The 19,330-nt window shown below is 40.5% G+C and overlaps 1 protein-coding gene across 1 annotated transcript; it reads left to right on the top strand.

Annotated features, from left to right (window-relative positions):
• Window positions 1-9,957: 9,957 nt before the first annotated feature.
• On the top strand, window positions 9,958-18,649 carry ctsc (cathepsin C). The gene is made up of 8 exons (XM_075473600.1): window positions 9,958-10,299; window positions 10,627-10,772; window positions 11,381-11,535; window positions 13,478-13,633; window positions 13,875-13,993; window positions 16,376-16,507; window positions 16,951-17,183; window positions 17,427-18,649. The coding sequence occupies exons 1-8, from the start codon at window positions 10,140-10,142 to the stop codon at window positions 17,691-17,693; spliced, it is 1,368 nt and encodes a 455-aa protein (XP_075329715.1). The 5' UTR covers window positions 9,958-10,139; the 3' UTR covers window positions 17,694-18,649.
• Window positions 18,650-19,330: the final 681 nt, after the last annotated feature.

The following is a 19,330-nucleotide window of genomic DNA, read 5'->3' as shown; positions in this document are numbered from 1 at the left end:
TTTCTTTCAGGTTTCCAGCTTGATCACAAGACGCATATAGAGACAATTTGTACGATTCTGGCTTAAATATTGACAAAGAAACAAACTTGTTGGAAAATGCCCAACCTGCCTGATGGAACCACATTGCCCCCTAGTGGTCTGCAGTGTTGATTAGTTGAACATTTAAATCCCAGAGGACTCAGTAAAATGGACAATATAGGCAACTATTAACTTCTAACGATGTCCCTTCGGTATCTATTTGGTATTTGTTTGGTGTCCCCATTGTTAACACAGAAAATTAACATTGTGTGGTTCACTATTCATATGTCACGATTTCATAGATATTCATCTGAATTTTGAAAGTCATAATTGTCTTTATCATGTGTGTTATTTTGATGTCTTTATATTACAAGTCCATGTTATATCTTTAATCTGCATATCTTAACAAGATGTGGTGTTTTCAGAATCACCGAGACAAATGTTCTATGAGATGGGAGTAATGGAGAAATAAGAGTTTTCTTTGTCTAAATCCAGAAATCCCCATATAGCACAGATCACCTTACACAGACATGCACACAGTTCAAGCATGTCATTGGCTGAAAAAGTAGTGTAAGCCCCGCCTCCGAGAGTCAAAACCCGGAACCCGCGGAAAACACACTCTCTCTGGCTCTCTCTAGTGCTCTCTCTAGTTCTCTCGTTTGCTGGCTCGCTTCAGGTGTCTGCTCTCTTGCTTCTTGCCTCTTGTTCCAGAAGGGTTCCAACCCAGAGTTTCAGAAGGAGATTTGAGCAGAGAACAGCTGCTCAGAGAGTTTTGGAGATGGTTTAAGCAGAAGAGAAGAGCTCACCAGAGTTTGGGAGTTTTCCCATAATCTCAGGAGAGAACGGAAGGACGTGTGGATAACGATGCAGCGGACGACCGGAGGAGACCCTCCAGAACCCAGTGAGACCCCGGAGACGAGAAAGAAAGACCCGAACAAAGAAACAGATTGAAATACTCTGAAGATGCACGTTTTACGTGTTTTTGTTCGTCCCTCGCCATCCACGTCCTTCTACGTCGCACGTCCTAACCTCCGCTGTTTCACGCCATCATCACCTTTTCTTACCAAGAAAGCCAACTCCAAGCAACCTTTTATTAATCTTCTGTGAACTTAAGTTCACTTCATCAGAGAAGCAACGGACCCACTGACACCCAAAAGATTCGATCATCTAACCACAGTCCTCGGCACCATCGTTTCGGTTTCCCGGTGAAAGAAGCAACTGAGAAGTCCGCTAAAGTCAGCCACCACAGCCAGGAAGGCCCAGAGAGCGGAAGAGAAATCCCCTCGGACCCCGCGTGGCCGCTGCCGTGTTCCGAACCGACTAAACAGAACTTCAGCACAGTAAGACCGACCCGTTTTCACCTTAAAGTGGGTTTGATGGATGTCTCGAGGTTTTCACAGAATGATAAATTAATCCGAAATGTCAGTATTTAGCTTCAAATAGTCAGCCAACCCAAACTATTTGAATAAATCCAGTATCTCTCCATTCCCATATTTTATTTTATATTCACTAAGTGTTTTATATAATCACCCATATTCCATGCATCTCCTGTTTGTTTAAAGGTTCATGTCTAAGATCATATCATTGTAATAAACAGCTCATATATCTATATATATGTTATAATCACAGATTGTGTCGTATGCTTTCTTTACGTAATGTCTGTCCAACCAAACGAGAACTTCACGAAAGTAGCGAGATATGAGACTGAATATTAATTGAAAGATTAATTTAACATACCAGGATCGTAAGATTTCGAACAGTTTTCCTACCTGACTGTGACTTAAATTAAGTCAAAACCTAGGTAGGTGGTGCCCTGAATTCGAGGTAAGGTTTATTTGAGACTGTAAGAACATCTCATAAATCCTTATATTTAATACGTATATAAATACCCAGTAACGCTACACAGATCCTCCTTTTCCTGCTTCCAACACATGAAGATCTGAATCCCTTGCTGCCTAATATATCAAACCACTTAACAAATGCCTTTGTAACAAGAAAATCAACATCATGCCTATAAGTAACTACATGAGTAGTTTTAATGTTGTGGCTGATGGGTGTATACGGCTTTAGTTTATATTGAATAATGCATAGATTCAGCTTTTTTTCTGCATAGACTATTTTTTCACTTTGATATGTTTATAGAAACTTCACTGATTTGTTGTATTAAGCTAATATATATCTTTTTTAAATCTAGTTTTCTTTCATTTCCGATAAGGTTGTGCATTTTCTTATCCATTTCTCCTCCTAAATGTGAGCAACTGCAATATAGTCCAAACTCTCGTGAGGAATAATATAATAAATGGATAAATTAAATAAAATCTTTAATTTTGGTTCTAAAACTAGATACTATGGTGAGTAATCTTCAAACGGCACCTGACAGTATACATGTACTGTATGTAAATAGAATGTGATTTGTTTAGTGTATTCCTATGGGACATATTCATATAGTCTGCGTGGGCAGGAGTGTCAGGCTGTAGGTGCTTCTCAAAGTCAAGGAAGGATCCTTAATGCCTACGTTTTCAGGATGCCACATCTTGAAATCTTGCTGAAGGACTGTTCTGACATCAAAGGATCATTTGAAGTTAAATTTCAATGATGCTTCTACGTATCCTTGGCCTTCTCCAAGCCTCCACAATCAGAAGATGGACTTAGATTGGTGCAATATGAACTTACATTTTTTTCACTGTATTTGTTCACGCTGTCAAAAGACCGCAAAATATAAATTGCCGGTTTAAATGGCCGCTAACTGTATTCAAGGTAAACAAGCAAACAGCTCTCTAACAACTGTGTATTAATATAGCTGTCGTGTGTATTGCGTGCAAGAAAGAAACCGTTCTTGGCCAAAGACATATGTGACTTGGAACTTCCCGTCTTTCCAGGAAAGCATCCTTGACTTTAAAAAGCACTTTTTGTTTAGATTTTTGGTGAGTGATTTTAACTGACTCCACATTATCTGACGGAGATATTAAGGTCAAAACAAGTACAGAGAAAAAAAAAAAAAAAAAAATGGACAAGAGATGCAATGGACTGTCCCCATGTGGATATTGAAACAAATGTGTGTATGTTTGTGCTATCATATATATTTTCAGTATCTATACATATGTACAGTCTACATGTATGAAAATATGTTATAATGGTGAAAACATTTAATTCCTTGCTGCTTGGCTCTTGTGTGCAGTAGTATACTGTCAGGGTGGGGTGGTGAGGTAGGACACGGATGCAAACTTTCAAAAGAAAACTGGGATTATTTTCACAAAGAAAAAACAAAGTTCAAACAAAAGCGCAGCTGAGCCAGATTCAAAAACTAAACTGTGACAAAAACAAAATGGAATGGATAGGAATGGATAGGAATGGATAGGAATGGATAGGAATGGATAGGAATGGATAGGAATGGATAGGAATGGATACTTAACTTGGTTTGCTGTGACAAGGACCATGGATGATGTAGTAAGGATCAGACAAACTGAAAGGGGAAACCTGGAAACTAAATAGGGACCTGGGAGTGATTAGTGAATGAGTGCAGCTGATGGGGAAAACACAGGTGAAGTGAGTGAAGCTAACGAACTGAGTGAGTGAAAAACAATTGGCAAAACCTAACTAAACATGAACTCAAAAACCAAGGGCTAAAACATGATAAAACACAAAACTAAAACATGGCAGAGTCCCGTGGGCGTGACACATACTGCTGTGGTAATGTGAAGCCTTCACAAATGTGAAGGCTGTCACACTAACGCCACTGGGCTGAGCTGTCCAGCAACCCCCCTCTGTGATGGAGAGGCTCCAGCCTCACCACAAATGTAATGACATGCTGTTTCTGCATCCTTTTTCTGACTGATCAATGCAAGCACAGACAAAGGCAGTGATGGTGCTGCCGCTAAGAGATCTGTTATATAGATGAAAAAACCCCTTGGCTGTTCAAATGATCTCAAAAGTCCCATCAGGTCAAACGATAAAAACGAAAATATAAGCAACATGATTACGAAGGCATTCAAACACCATGCTTAGTCAGACCTCATCAAGTATTTAAGGGCTTTGAACATGACCAGACCAAACTGAACTGTGGACTGTTTCATAAGTTACTGTTATTACACTTACTAATTTCAGTAATTCATTCAGGGCTTAAGTTTACGGAGCTGTAGTATTAACCTCTATAAAATACAGAGAGGTCAGGCTGAGCTGACCGCTGCCTGTAAGAGGGGAATACGAAGAAAGTAAATACAGATGGAGACACGCCCACACATATTGTACACCTGTAAATACACACACTCACAAGTACCACCAAAGTTAATAAAGGTTCAGTATGATGAGATAATCGTTCTTTTATGACATTTTATAGCCAAATGGAACAAAATAAATTCTTTATTGTATTGGTGCACACTGCCTATTAGCCCATGAATGTTTGATAGGGAGATTTTCACTGGAGCTTCAGCAACAATTTAACAAGCAAAGGAACAGTACACAGCTAGAGGGTTAAGGACGCTAAGAAGGCTTGAAAGAGTGAGAAAGAAATGTGACAGTGGCTGAGAGGAATCTGAACAAGCAAATCTGTGGCAGCCAATAAAGCAGAAGTCAAAGTCACTTCAGTTTTAATTTCCTGCCTGTGGAAACAGGACTTTCAATGAGTCACTTTCAGAGGCTTAGTGGGTTCAGGCTATTAACATTTGTAACATCATCCTCCTGTCTGCCCGCTTCCTGCTTTTCTATTAGCTTTACTGCACAGGAACACATACATGCACATATACGCACGCATAAAATCACATAAAGGCAGTAACTTAATGCATGTTCCCAAACTACTGCAAACACACACATAATCGCACTTCCACACAAACACAGTGTAATGGCACTAATGAGAGCGCGTGACTAATACCTCTTCAGTCCCTTCTTCAGATGAGTGCTTATTATGGTCTGTCAAGGAGATGAGTCAGTCTATGTCACAGTTACTATGGTGATCAAAGCCTCCAGCACTTCCCTTAAGTGCCCGCCAGCTAAAATAAGCTCTTTAACCCCTTTAAGTACAGACTCATCACAGCACATTGACACCCACACACAAACATGACAAGAGGTAAGCTGACACTCTGACCTGTCTCAACAGACAAGTGAATAGAAAATTCCCCCACAGAGATAGTCAGAAAACTGCATTATACATGTGACAGTCAATAGGCCAAACAAGAATGGAAAAACAGAGTAAAGAGAAGGAAAACCTACAAGATGGAGAACACATTGTCATCTATTTAAACAACAGAAAAAAAGATAATTTTGTAGATTATTCATCACTAGCACCTCGGGCCTCAGATCACCCACTGCTCCTGATTTTAGATCATTCATGTTCTTTTTCTTTGTTCATCACACAAAGCATCCAGACCCTGCTGATATTCAAACATGAGCTCATGACCAATTTAGCAACCAATGACCAACTTTCTTTTGATTAAATGTCATTTTATTTAAAAATCTAATTCTTGCTGTGTGCAAAATCCCAGCCTGGTCAATTCATTCAATATTACTCTCATCACACATATGAACTATTGATATATTTTAGACGGCAACATTGACAGGTGGGGTGTTGCATAACGGTGATTTCAAGGTCATTGAAACGTGACGAGACACATTGTGGAGCCACGTAAAGTACTGTGGATGCACATTTTTGGGAGTGCTATCCAGAAAGTTAAACACCTTTGGCTCACCTACACCTGTGTGAATAAGTGTTGAAACAGATCTTTCTCGCCCAGCAGAGATAGGACGAAAAGCACAGGTAAAACCAATTTCTGTAATAGTCAGTGGGGTTACATGGCACTGAAAGGATTGGATTATTGGCTAAATTACAATAAGACTGAGTTGCTCCTTATTTTAGCAAGGGTAATTATCCTTGGATATATGGCGGTGAATGAATCGAATCATAGGCACAAAGCATGTCATACTCCGATACGATAGGGGGTGCTGTACCCATTTAAACTATTGCTAATAGAGCCACTTCCAGTTGACCGATTCACCACCAACGACAACAAACTCATTCAAGAAAATGGCGAACGAAGAGCAAGATGAAGGTACGTCCCTCTATATTTAGTTTGTGATGAGCTGCTTATTGCACAAACGCGATGCACAACGGTGCATTCTCCATCGCGTTGTTTGTTTCTTTCCGACGGTGGCGACAACAACAGTAATGCTGCGTGTACACCAAGAGCGACCTACGTTACCAGAGCGGATTCCAGAGATTAAACTCAAGCTAACATTCTGGTAATGAGCTATGACGCGGTTCGGCGAAAACCAATGACAATCCACAGATTGTAGGGGTCCGACAATCCGCGGGGTTCGCGGAAACAGACGTGTAAACTTTGGTTCCTATCCAAATAATAGTCGTTTCATCCTGAGACTGTTGCAATTGGCATAGAACTAAATCATGTAAAAAAAGAAAAAAAAAAGTATACCATCTTTGAATTCTCAGGTTTGACAAATTAGGATATAATATGAATCTAGAAATAAATCACCTGGTTGGTCTTCAAATGATGTAAATGCAATTTCAGATCAACAACACAACACATGACATGTTATCCTATATCATCTTTTTTCAAAGTAAGCCAAACTAAGCAGAAGAGATGTGTATAAGACAAAGTTCTTCTTATGACTGAACAGCTTGTAGCAATAATCTTTAGTAGCATTAACTTGAAATTATTGTTTTCTTCAAGATATTTATCAGCCCTGCACATTGTTTAGGGAGAAATTTAGTCTGCGCTTCTTTAAAAAAATTCTCATCTACACATAGTCATGTTTGACTCCAGAAGGCTTTGGCATACAGAAGAGTTCACAGTCGACTCGATGACAGGAAGATGTCCAGGTCCTGGGACTGCAAAACAAGCCCAAATCATCAGTCCTCCACCACCGTGCTTTGACGGTTGGTATAAAGTGATTGTGATGATTTGCTGTGTTTGAGTTTCATTCAATGTGTCCCTGTGCATTATGGCAAAATGTTTCTACAATGTTCTTTTCTGTTCAAAGGACGTTGTTCACATGCAACTTTGCTCACCCAGGCTATGCTTCCATGTTCTTTTCAGAAAGAAGTTTCCTGGCAACCACTCAAAACCAATCACACTTGTTTCAGTCTTTTTTTTCGCACATGCTAACTGAGGCCTGTGAAGTCTCAGATGCAGCTTGTGTTTTTTTGCTTTTCCTCTGAGCATTGTATGGTCTGACTCTGGGGCGAACCTGCTGGAATGTCCACTCTTGGGGAGAATCACAGCTGTCTTGAATTTTTACTCTTTAATAATCTTTCTCACTGTAGAATGATGGACTCTTCCCAGATTGATGAGCTGCAGCAATTGCTTCTCAATGAACATTGCTAATGTCTTTTATCCTTGGCATTGTGTACTGTTGACTGCTCCAGACCAGCAAGCAGCTAAAATGTCTATTTTTATTGAGGTGCTCACACTTGCTGGCGATTAGTTAATTAAGAAATTTGATTAGCAGCACCTTTCCGATACTGACCCTCTTAATTCAGATGATGGAGCCACAAGAATGTTAGTAGTAGTTAGTTCGTAGTAGTTTTTCACACACAGGTTTAACTGTAATATGTCATATGTTGTTTTTCATCTGAGGTTTGTATATACACATAAATATACATACTGTATTTTTATGCAATGAGACGATGGATAATCCAAAAATAAGTAATAATAAAACACAAACGTTTATATCAAAAATCAAATCAAATTTATTTGTATAACACATTTCATGTACAAACAATTCAAAGTGCTTTATAAATAAATAAATAAATATATATATATATATATATATATATATTAAGCCACTCCTAAAGAAGAGAACTCTAGACGCCTCTATGATGAACAACTACAGACCTGTCTCTAATCTCTCTTTTATATCTAAGATTATTGAGAAAGTTGTATTTAACCAGCTCAACGACTTTCTGAATGAAAGTTGAAGTCTTGATAACTTTCAATCAGGCTTCAGACGTCATCACAGCACTGAAACAGCTCTGGTCAAAGTGTTAAACGACATCAGGTTGAATACTGATTCTGGTAATGTTTCAGTCCTGGTTCTGTTGGACCTCAGCGCTGCGTTTGATACTGTAGATCACAGAATCCTGTTGCACAGGCTGGAAAACTGGGTTGGACTTTCTGGAGCGGTCCTTAACTGGTTCAGGTCCTACTTAGAAGGCCGGAGTTATTTTGTTACTATTGGCAGCTATGAATCTGAGCGAGTGGCCATGACTTGTGGAGTCCTCCAGGGGTCAATTCTTGGACCTCTTCTGTTTAACTTGTATATGCTCCCTTTGGGTCAGATATTGCAGAACTTTAACATCAATTATCACAGTTATGCAGACGATACACAACTTTATATGTCTCTGTCACCGGACAACTGCAGCCCAGCAGACGTACTGTGTCAGTGTCTGGAGGAAGTAAACACCTGGATGAGAGAGAATTTTCTACAATTAAATGAAGACAAAACTGAGATCATTCTGTTTTGTAGCAAAGAGAAGAGGGTCAGCGTTGGTAAATATCTTGAGACTCGGGACCTTACAATCACTGACCAAGTTGGTAACCTCGGAGTGTTGATAGACTCAGATCTGACTTTCAGCAGCCACATCAAAGCTGTCACCAAGGCAGCTTTTTACCATCTCAGAAACGTCAACAGAATTAAAGGTTTCCTCTCCCAAAAAGACCAGGAGAAACTCATCCATGCATTCATCTCCAGTAGACTCGATTACTGTAACGCTCTTTTAACTGGACTTCCCAAAAAGAGCATTAAACATCTGCAGCTCATCCATAATGCTGCTGCTGGAGTTTTAGCCCGGACTAAGAGATCTGAACACATCACACCAGTTTTAAAATCTTTACACTGGCTTCCAGTCAGTCACAGAATAGATTTTAAAAGCCTGCTGATGGTTTACAAATCCCAGAACGGTTTAGGCCCAAAATACATCTGTCATATGTTCAGAGAATATAAACCTAGCAGAGCTCTTAGATCCAAGGACTCAGGCCAGCTGGTCCAGTCCAGAGTCCAGACTAAACATGGAGAAGCAGCATTTAGCTGTTATGCTGCAAACAAGTGGAACAAACTGCCAGTGGAGATTAAACTTTCACCAAATGTAGACATTTTTAAATCCAGGTTAAAAACATTTATTTTCATGTGTCTATGCATGAAATCTGCACAGTATCTTAACTATCTTGACTGTTGCTTGTTTTTAAATTAATTTAAATGATTTTATTTGTTTCTCTTTATATTCTTTTATGTATTTTAATGCTTCTTCCACTCCCTGCTGCAATACTTTTATTTTATGTAAAGCACTTTGAATTGTTTATACATGAAATGTGCTAAATACATTTGATTTGATTTGATGATAGAGAGAGAGAGAGACAGAGAGAGACGTGTACTTCAAACAATTGTAAATGTTATATCATGCATAACGTTTTTTTTATTTTATTACTACTTACGTTTGTATTATTATAGTGCCATTGCATAAAAATAGGTTATATTTGTTTATTTAGTGAAATATATATAAAGACTATTGTCATCTGGGGTACTTTCCCACTTTCCTACGTCGTCTCTTTTCATGTTTAACGCGCATGCTCCAAGCTGCGGGACATATGACAAGAATAGTGACAAGAAGGAAACCGTAACAATAAAAAGGGAAGTGGAAACAAAGGACCGTTGAGAGCAAGCGATTAAATGTCGCGTGTTTCCTTGTTAGTTTTGAGTGATATAAGATGTTTAATTGTATTTGGAAGGTCTTCATCAGCAGCTAAGTGAATGGAGCTCAGGTGCATATCGTTATATAACCAATTTAAGAGCTGATGTTTTGGAAATGTCCCTGTAATTTCCTAAAATCAGAAACTTTAGCTCGTGTCCCTCCTTTGTACGTTAGCTATTTGGCTATAAGGCTACGTAATCGTGCGCATGCGCGTCGGTTGGGTTGGCGTGACCTATCTTGACAGGACAACTTAAATGCTGGTGCAAAGTTGGAGTTAGCACAACCAGCTGTGTTGTCCGAGGACAGGTTACCGTTCGGGTCATAGCTGAACCAGTGGCAGAGAAACAGGCCTCAACTCGCGTTTACCCCATTTGCGTAGTTTCTCAGGTTTAGGAGTGGGGAAACGGGATAACTGTGAGCGAGGATGAAGTTTGGCGGTGTTTTAGTGTGTGTGTTGCTGCTTTGGGTTGAGGGGTGTTGGGGTGACACACCGGCCAACTGCACCTATGAGGACCTGCTGGGGACATGGGTGTTCCAGGTGTCCAAGGTAGGAGGCGACAAGACCATCAACTGCTCCGCTGAAGGTAAAGCACACATGGACTGGCCACACAAAGACCGAGCACATAAAAGGGGGATTGACTAATACATCTGATATCGTGTGACGTGTTCAGGCCTGTTTTTAGAAAAGACACAGACTGCTGTCTGTTTTAATTCAACACCGTCCCAATACAGTAACAAATGTTAGATATTTTGTCTAACAATTTGCATGCCTCTGAACTCTACTACAATTCCACTGAAGTCTATTAAAAGTCAGGATTCACTTGGTTTTGGACTGATGGATGGTAAGTAATCTACATTGTTGTGGAGTAAATTCCTGCCTTATGTGATATGTTTTGGGGTTTTCTCCTCAGCCACAGGTGAGCGCACGGTGACCGTGACCCTGGAAAAACTGTCCGTGGCCACAGACGAGCTGGGAAACACAGGTTTCTTCACCCTCATCTACAATCAGGGCTTTGAGGTGGTCATCGGTGGGTACAAATGGTTCGCCTTCTTCAAGGTGAGAGTAGAATGGACTCATTTACTTTATCTAAGCATATGTTTGAGTGTTGTCCCGGCAAAATACTGCAAAAACACATTACCCGTTGGAAGTACTTGTGTGCATTAACTAATATGCACAGTCCAGCTCAGCTGATCTTAACATAGTCTCATTTGTCATCTTTGGTCATGAGCATTTTTGTGTGGAAAAGAAGCTTCACGGTGGGGAAACCGCTATGAGGGCGGCAGCATATTTTTAAAGCACTCAGTGGTTTCACTGTTTCTCATTTCCTCTCAGTTTATCTGGTGTGATGATCAAGAATATGCGCCGTTTCAGAACCGCTGTGTCAATGTTAATCTCGTGGTCATGTGTTATTTCTTTTTACTCACATGACTCTGAGTTGAAGGAAGTGTCGCAGACTTTCCGTGTTCCAAGCTGTGCAATGATTTATCCATGTCTGGTTCAACTTCCTCATTCTGATTCGTATGAAAGGTGTGGTTTGATTGGTTCTTTGGTTCAGACTTAATCATGTGACTCGGTGACACCTGAATACTGTAGAGGGGTAAAAAAATAAAAGAAATGTATACTTGTATATCGGACAAAAAATGAGTGTTTCTCCACGCTTTCAGTACTCTGAGGAGGGCTCTAAGGTGACCAGCTACTGTGACCAGACCCTCCCAGGTTGGGTCCACGACGTCCTGGGACGCAACTGGGGCTGTTTTGTCGGAAAGAAAGTACAGCCAGTACCACCCCGACCAGAGTACAAGGCGCTCTTCAACAGCAGGTATCTAAATGATGACAGTTTAGTACATTCCCTAAAATTCAGAGGAACCTAAACTAAGGATCACAATACATCACAGGACTCTGTGGCACCCAATAAAAGATGCTCTCCAGTTTTCACATTTCTTCTTTAGGCTACATTTTCTCTCCATTATTCCTCCACTTATGTGAGTTCAACAAGACTGAGACATGAGTCTACAAGATGAGTTTCCATTTGATAAATCTGATATGAAAGCGCAGTCATTGATTAGGCAGTGCATACTGACTCAGCTTGTTGTAAGATAAAGCTGCTGCCGCCTCCTGTTTAAACCAGGTTAGCTTGAGGGAGTAAGGCCATGTAAACATATTTTATCGCTCTAAAAACTTCTGAGTTAACATTTTAGTGCTACAGCTAATTTGTAATCATTGTTTACAGGGACAAAGTCTGTCAACGCTGAAGTGGTATTCCTTAAACCTTTTTCCAGTAATCAGCAGCCGAGAGCTCCTTTAAGCTGCTCCGTAACTCTAAATGACTAATGGCCACAAAAGAGACGACTGAGATGTTGAGAGAGTATTTTATGGTAGAATTGAGATATTTCTCAGTTTCTAATGTAACTTGCATCGTCTAATTCAAAAGGATCCTGCTGAAGCTTTAGTCATGGCCCTCTGTCCCCAAGCTATATCTTATCTAAAATCTGTAGATAGACTTCGAAAGAGCAGCACATGCGTGACCTTTCAGAACTTCATAGAATTGGATGAATTATTATTATTTTTTTGGGGCTTTTTATGCCTTTAATGATAGGACAGTGTGAGAGAGACAGGAAGCAGGGGGCAGAGAGATGGGGAAGACACGCAGCAAAGGGCCGCTCGGTGCGGGAGTTGAACCGGGGCCCGCTGCATAGAGGACTGTAGCCTCTGTACATGGGGCGGCTGCTTAACCCACTACGCCACCGACCGCCCCGAATTGGATGAATTTTGCTGGAAGACTGTGAACCCCCCCAAACAACAACAGAACCAGTCTTAGCATGGGATCTTTGGCTGTCTGTGAAGGCAGAGCTTTGTAGCTGAACCTCCTTGCTTTTGGTAATTGGACTTCAGATTGTCCCTCAAACATTTTGTGCATGATTTATTTATTTATTTTTTTTGATAAAATGAAAAAAAACTAACACTTCCACACAACTTCCAATCAAAAAGATGAGATGAATGGGGGGAGGAGACTGTGTACTCAGTTGTGTTCTAAGCAAAATGGCTCCACACTTTTACGCCTCTATGTGTATTATATTAGAAACTTTGTAGCCATGATAATGATTTACATTTAATTTAAAGCGCATGGATTTGAACCTACACCACTCATGTCAAAGGTGGTTGTGTCGTGCTTGGATTTTCATCCTCTGGAGTCAGACGTTGGTCTGCCGTGTTTGAAAGCCCAGAACACAAGAAACATGGCAATTGAAGTTGTGACGGGATCTTTGAAATGCCAAAACATTTCTTAACATGTGTTTGTGGCATACGGGTCAGTAAGTATTCATGATGTTAAACGATGATGAGCCGCAGTTACAAAAGCTAGTGGGTTGGTAAACTGACAAAAACGCAGATCATGTGGATTACAACTTCCTGTAGTAGTTCTGCAATAAATACTACCTCTACTACAAGCAGGAGACAGGAGTCAGTCTATTGAATCTGTACTCCTTCATGTGACGGTGCATAGTCGGAAAGGAAATTAGGATAAATGGAAGGACAAAATTAGCTGCAGGTATGTTGTAGTCATCTACTGGCACCCAATTAAAAGTACTGTAGCACTGTTGTTTTTTTCTGTTAAAATGTCAGACCTGTATTCAGGGGAATCTCTACATAAACCTATTTAATGCGTTACGTGCTGTGGTGCTGTGTTTCGTTTTCTTTTTTTTTTTTTTTGACCAGTCCCTTGTTTGAAATTGGCCTCACCTGTTGTATTATCCACCCTCCAGGCTGCTGCAGAAGCCGTACAAACACAACCTGGACTTCATTGATTTAATCAACTCCGTTCAGACATCCTGGAAGGCCGCGCCGTATCCAGAACACGAGATGTACACTCTACGGGAGCTGCATTACAGAGCAGGAGGGTCGGCCTCCCGTGTCCCTGGGTGAGTGTTTACTTTCATTTCTCATTTATCGCACAGAGCCGGCCATTTTTCCAGTGGGGAAAAACTGGGACTCTTTCCTATACCGGAGGTAAAATGTTGACTGTATTTTTTTCACCTTGTTTAAGCGTGAACCTCACGCATTACATTTCCATAGTGGGATGTTATAATGTTAAACAGTTGGCAGTTGCAAATGAGTCGTAGAAAATTTCCACCAAATGGGCTTCCTTACTTTTTCCTTTAGACGTGTTCGCCCCACGCCTGTGAAAGCCGATTTAGCTAAGATGGCTGCAGCTCTACCTGAGCGCTGGGATTGGAGAAATGTTGACGGCGTGAGCTTCGTCAGCCCCGTGAGAAACCAAGGTGAATTTTTCTCCTGTAAAACGGTTAAAAATTGTTTTATTTTTTATTTACTCTAGAAGCATCGCATACAAAGTTTTCTAAACCAAGTGACTAAAAAAACCATAAAACCCTGTAAACTCTTCATTTGAGCAGATATAAAATTGACACCGAGCGGCAGCCACTTTGCCTTCTTCCCTGGGTCTGCTTTCTGCTCTTGTTTCTGCGCAGCCTGGAGTGACTGAAGAGATTATGTGTGCTGAGTACTTTGAGTGTCTGAGAGGGCCTCTGTAGGGTGGGGTTTAAGGATTTGGAGACAGCCAAAGTGTTTCAGTAGAAGCCCTCTAAGTGACTGTGTAGGGTTGTGGAGCTTATTTCACTTCAATGGTATGAGTTAAGTGCATTCTTGGTTTCCATTGCTGTTCACAAAAATTGGAAGGATGAGGATAAATTGGTATGGCTGGTCTTAGAGTGGCTGCTGTGCGTGGAGCGGTGTGCTGAACAGCTCCTATTTATAGTATTTTAGACATTTTGACTTATTCCAGGTCTTCCTTGAGCAAACGCTAATGAAATAAAATACTGTTTTTAATGTACCCCAGAAGTTGGAAGTCAAAAATCAAAATTGCATCTAAAAAAAAAAAAAAAAAGATGTCTAAAAACCACAGATGACTTTCTTTCCGGTGAACAAACGCCTCCAGTGGCCATTTTATATATTTTTCTTTGGGCTGCATGTGAGAAAGCAAACGTCTTCCTCAACATTACCAAGCCAGCCTCCCAGTAATAACTCATTTATGGAGAGCGATCATGCGTGCTGATAACAGCTGCTGCATAATACTCTTTTCTGCTGACCTGTATCTTATTCTTTATTACTTATGCATCCAAATATATGTGATTTCAACACAAGAACAGTCGTCACTGCAGATGGATCTGAGCCTCCATCCACTATTTGTGTGTGTGCTGTGAACACGGACAGTGATTTTCTCTCTCTCCCTCGTACATCCTGTGTGCTCCACACAGGAACCATTCCTGACTGGTTCTTGTCTGGCGTTCCTGTAAAGCCGGCTAAATACATCTCATGGATCAGCCATAATCATAATACCTGTGCAACCGAACAGCATTCGGCATTTGGAGAACATTTGTTTGCCACCTTTTGTCAGACTGTTTTCTCTTTGCTCCACAGTTTTTCATCTCGGGGACCTAAGAGGCTTTGTAAATGGCTTATCTTCACAAGGATCAATTTGTTTTAAGGCAGTTTGTCTTTGAATGATAAGAGAAACTGTTTTTACTGAGAGGCTTTATGATTGCAGTATCTGAACCTTCTCAGTTTAGGGCTGTGTCAGTCTGCATCATGTCTCATATGGAAAAGCTCTCGAACCCAAAGAAATGAGAAATCAAAGTTTTGACAAATGTAAAGATACAGGCGTGTGTTTGACTAATGTTTTAATTTCCTTGTGATGACAGATTTATAGAGACAAGGGAACTTGATTCGATGATTGCAGTGTGACCGATCATGACTACACTGTAGTTATTAATCCTATATTTCTTGTGGATACTTGCACGAGGAAGTTGCACATAAATGTAAAGCTTGTTGTGCTTTCGTGTCCATTACCTGTTCTATTGTGGTGCAGTGATCCTGCATGGAGACACGGCTGTCTGAAAAGTGCACGAAAGGCATTGTTGACTTGTGCAGGCCTGTGAGGGGAGCTATAACTTTGTCCTGTGGGTAAAAACACGACAAACATGTGTCCTCAGTTTGAATGATCACAACAACTACCACAGCAGAATTTTCCCACTTCTTTAGTTCTTAAATCAAAGCGAAAGGCTCTTAAACCCAATCTGTTTTAAACAATAATAAAACTCCTCTCCGTCTCACCTTGAATCATTACTACAATTAAACCGCCCTTTACCTCCCTGCAGCCTCTTCTCTCTGACCTAATTTATTCCTGCAGAGCATTTTATTAAGAACCTGCTGCCTGACACTATGAATGCTAACCGCTTTCTTTAATCTCCGTTTGTCTCTGTGCCTCCCTCCATTGTTATGCATAAGTGTAGTGGATACCGAGGGAGCTGCATTACAGAAACAAGTGCCGAGTGGTGCAATGCATTCTTAAACAAAAGTGCACATAGTTGCCTGCCTGCTAGAATTCTGCGTCAGGGGTCACGCAGATGTATCTACGCTGTTCAGGCAGTTTTTTCATTTCTGAAATATCGGAGGTGTTGACACGCTTTAGAACAGAATATTTGTAGTACATATTTATAAAGTTCTATATATTGTTATAGTACCACTATTACAACTCGAGTAATCAGCACTGATTTGAGTTTATTTGGGCAATCTTCAAAGACTGCAAATCACAAACTCTGTCACGGCTGGATATATTCCCATTTAAATCTGATGTTCTGTTTCAGCATCGTGTGGTAGCTGCTACTCTTTTGCCACCATGGGAATGCTGGAAGCTCGAGTTCGAATCCTCACCAACAACAGCGACACTCCCGTCCTCAGCCCTCAACAAGTGGTCTCCTGCTCAGAATACTCTCAAGGTAAACTAATAGCCTAAATACACTTGGTTCTTTTACCCCCTCACCTCACTTTCTTATGCGATGGTTGAAGCTCAATATTACAAATAGGAATTGGAGAACACTCAGAAAAAGTGTTTGATGTATGGAGTCAAATATTCATATTTCACATTAGAATCACGGCAACATCTAGTGTTGTTGTATGAGAGAAAATTCTGGGTAGGCTTCAAGTGTTTTCAGAAAGTGCCTCCTTGCTGCCTTTTTAGAATGTCAAGCATTTCATTCTGATTGGTGCATTTTTGCTAATTACTTTGAAGAGACTTCAAAAGGCCTCATTAAATTGAGTATTTTCGTCCACATAACAGTTTTAATCCTTTTTTAAGAAAGTTGGTTCAACAAATAAAAAAAAAAAAAATTGTACTTTTGATTCCGTTGAGAGACGCACACACTTTCCTCTCCTTTTCAAGGTTGTGATGGAGGGTTCCCATACCTGATCGGGAAGTATGTGCAGGATTTCGGCATCGTGGATGAGTCATGCTTTCCATACACTGCGAGGAACTCTCCCTGTGGGCTTCCACAAGACTGCGGCCGAATGTACGCAGCGGAGTACGGCTACGTCGGTGGGTTTTATGGCGGCTGCAGTGAGATGGCCATGTTGTTGGAACTGGTCAAGAATGGACCAATGGCCGTGGCCTTGGAGGTACAACACCTGCTCACTGCCCGTTTCAATTCGTACTTGGTGTTTTGTTTTTTTTACTGAACAGTTTGGGAGTTTGCTGTTTTTGTGGGCAAGTTGGACACTGCAGTAAAGCACCTTAGGGATAAATCTAAGACCTAACATTTATTTGGACCTTAAAGTACAGACGCATGGTTTAAGTTGGCACATTTGAACCATTCAGTTTATACTGAGGTTAAAACTAAAGGGGAAACTGTTCCTCCACAGGTCTACCCCGACTTCATGCACTACAAGGAGGGAATCTACCACCACACAGGCCTCGCAGACCACTTCAATCCCTTTGAGCTGACCAACCATGCTGTGCTGTTAGTGGGCTACGGCCACTGCCACATGACTGGGCAGAAGTACTGGATCGTCAAGAACAGCTGGGGTGCCAACTGGGGCGAGAGCGGCTACTTCAGAATTCGCCGTGGAAGTGACGAGTGTGCGATCGAGAGCATCGCAGTCGCAGCCAAACCCATCCCCACACTGTAGACGCTGGAAACTGCATAATTGATACAAACGGGCACCAAGATGATTCTGAATAAAAATGTTTATGTATAACCCCATTGAGCTTAGTTGGATGTGTCACACGTGATAATGTGTGCTTGGGAGTTTAAATCTGTAACATTTGACAGTAGGTGACATCATTGGTCACATGGGAAGCAGTTGTCTGTCTGTAGTTGAGTGTTTGCCGGGAGTGTTTTCCTTAACATGAAATGTTATTGATTTAAGTTTTAATACAAATAGTCTTTAACCCAAAATCTGAATTAGGATTTATTTTTTCAGGGTGTAAGTTTTAAAACTTTTTTTTTTTGCCTCAAAGGTAGCGTTTTATTCTTTTTAATCAAATGTCAGCTGTCATGTTATTGTAGTGATTCAGAATTGCATCTATAGTTTCTGTAAATGGAGGACTTAGACACTCAAACGCTGTTGTTGGCCACTATGCATTCATAATAGTGGCGTTTTTAAAATAAACAAAAACATATATAGGGGATTATTTTAAAAAAAGTATCTCCACCAACTATTAGTTTACAGCAACTCTGCTGTGTTTTAATGTGAAAAAAACAAAACCTGGTTTCTCTTGATGTGGTTTAAAGGTTTAATTTATTGTCAGCCTGTGTTTCCTGTTCCTTGCCCATTTCAGCAGTCATTGATTTGCTGCCTATTAAATTCAAGCTGGAACTGCCAAAACAAACTTGGAGTTGAAATGGATTGTTACAAACTGACAGGTTGTAAATCCTAGTTGGAGCATTATAAAGGGAACTGAGGTGTTTGTTTGATTGTTACCTAAAAAGGGCCTTTGATCTTTTTTACTGTCTCAGGGAAGCACAACAGACAAATCGTTCTGTCCTTGCATCAAATTGACACCATGGCTGCCATGTTTCTCAGGGGTTTTCCCTGAGGAGCACTTAAAAGGAATGTCTTGCTCAATAAAGGGATGCAACACATTGTGGGGACTTCTGTTTTTTATTTTAAATTGGGTGTTTATAACAAAGAAAGATTAAATTTGAATGAATCTCCTTTGGATCTCAGATTTTTTTTTTTTTTAGGGCCTTGATCATTTTGGAGTTTGGCTGCTCAGGACTTTAATTTAGAAGGGTCACTGTAGTTGAAGCAGAATTGTTGTATATTAAATGCTGGAAAGTAAAGCCTGTGCAGTACATTTTTTTGTCTCGTATTTAAGCTTTTCCCTTTACTTGCTTCTCTGTACAGTGCCTAATGGCAAATGTTCAAACCCTCTTTTGCTGCTGAATAACTTTTGTGTCACTTAACACAAGTCTACTTTGAAGGACCATTGTTCTTTTTTTTTTTTTTTTTTTCCCCTTGTAAAAAGATTTGACAAAACTTTTGCTAACTTAGTAAGAGTCCCCCTTTATAATCACTTATGGCTTTAATTCTTTTAAGTCTTACACATGTAACTTCTGCGGCTTTTGCCCACTCAAGGCAAAACTGCTCCTTCAAATTGGATGGATTCAGCTAGTGTACGTCAATCTGAAGTCAGATTCTCTATCAGACTGAGGTCTGGACTTTGACTTGGCATTCAAAGATATTTTAGTCTTTCCCCTTGAACCACTCCACTTAAGGTCATTGTCATGCTGAAAGGTGAGCAGCCTCATCGGTGTCAATTC

Source organism: Odontesthes bonariensis, chromosome 9 (genome assembly GCF_027942865.1).
Source record: "Odontesthes bonariensis isolate fOdoBon6 chromosome 9, fOdoBon6.hap1, whole genome shotgun sequence".
Classification (NCBI taxonomy): Eukaryota; Metazoa; Chordata; class Actinopteri; order Atheriniformes; family Atherinopsidae; genus Odontesthes; species Odontesthes bonariensis.
The sequence above is the reverse complement of the archived record's forward strand: the minus strand, read 5'-3'. Positions and strand labels throughout refer to the sequence as shown.

Excerpts from the sequence above, each read along its gene's own strand:
- ctsc (XM_075473600.1), top strand. The coding sequence starts at position 10,140 with ATGAAGTTTGGCGGTGTTTTAGTGTGTGTGTTGCTGCTTTGGGTTGAG. Across the intron at positions 10,773-11,380 it reads AATGGTTCGCCTTCTTCAAG|TACTCTGAGGAGGGCTCTAA; the intron begins GTGAGAGTAGAA and ends CCACGCTTTCAG. Across the intron at positions 16,508-16,950 it reads CTGCTCAGAATACTCTCAAG|GTTGTGATGGAGGGTTCCCA; the intron begins GTAAACTAATAG and ends CTCCTTTTCAAG.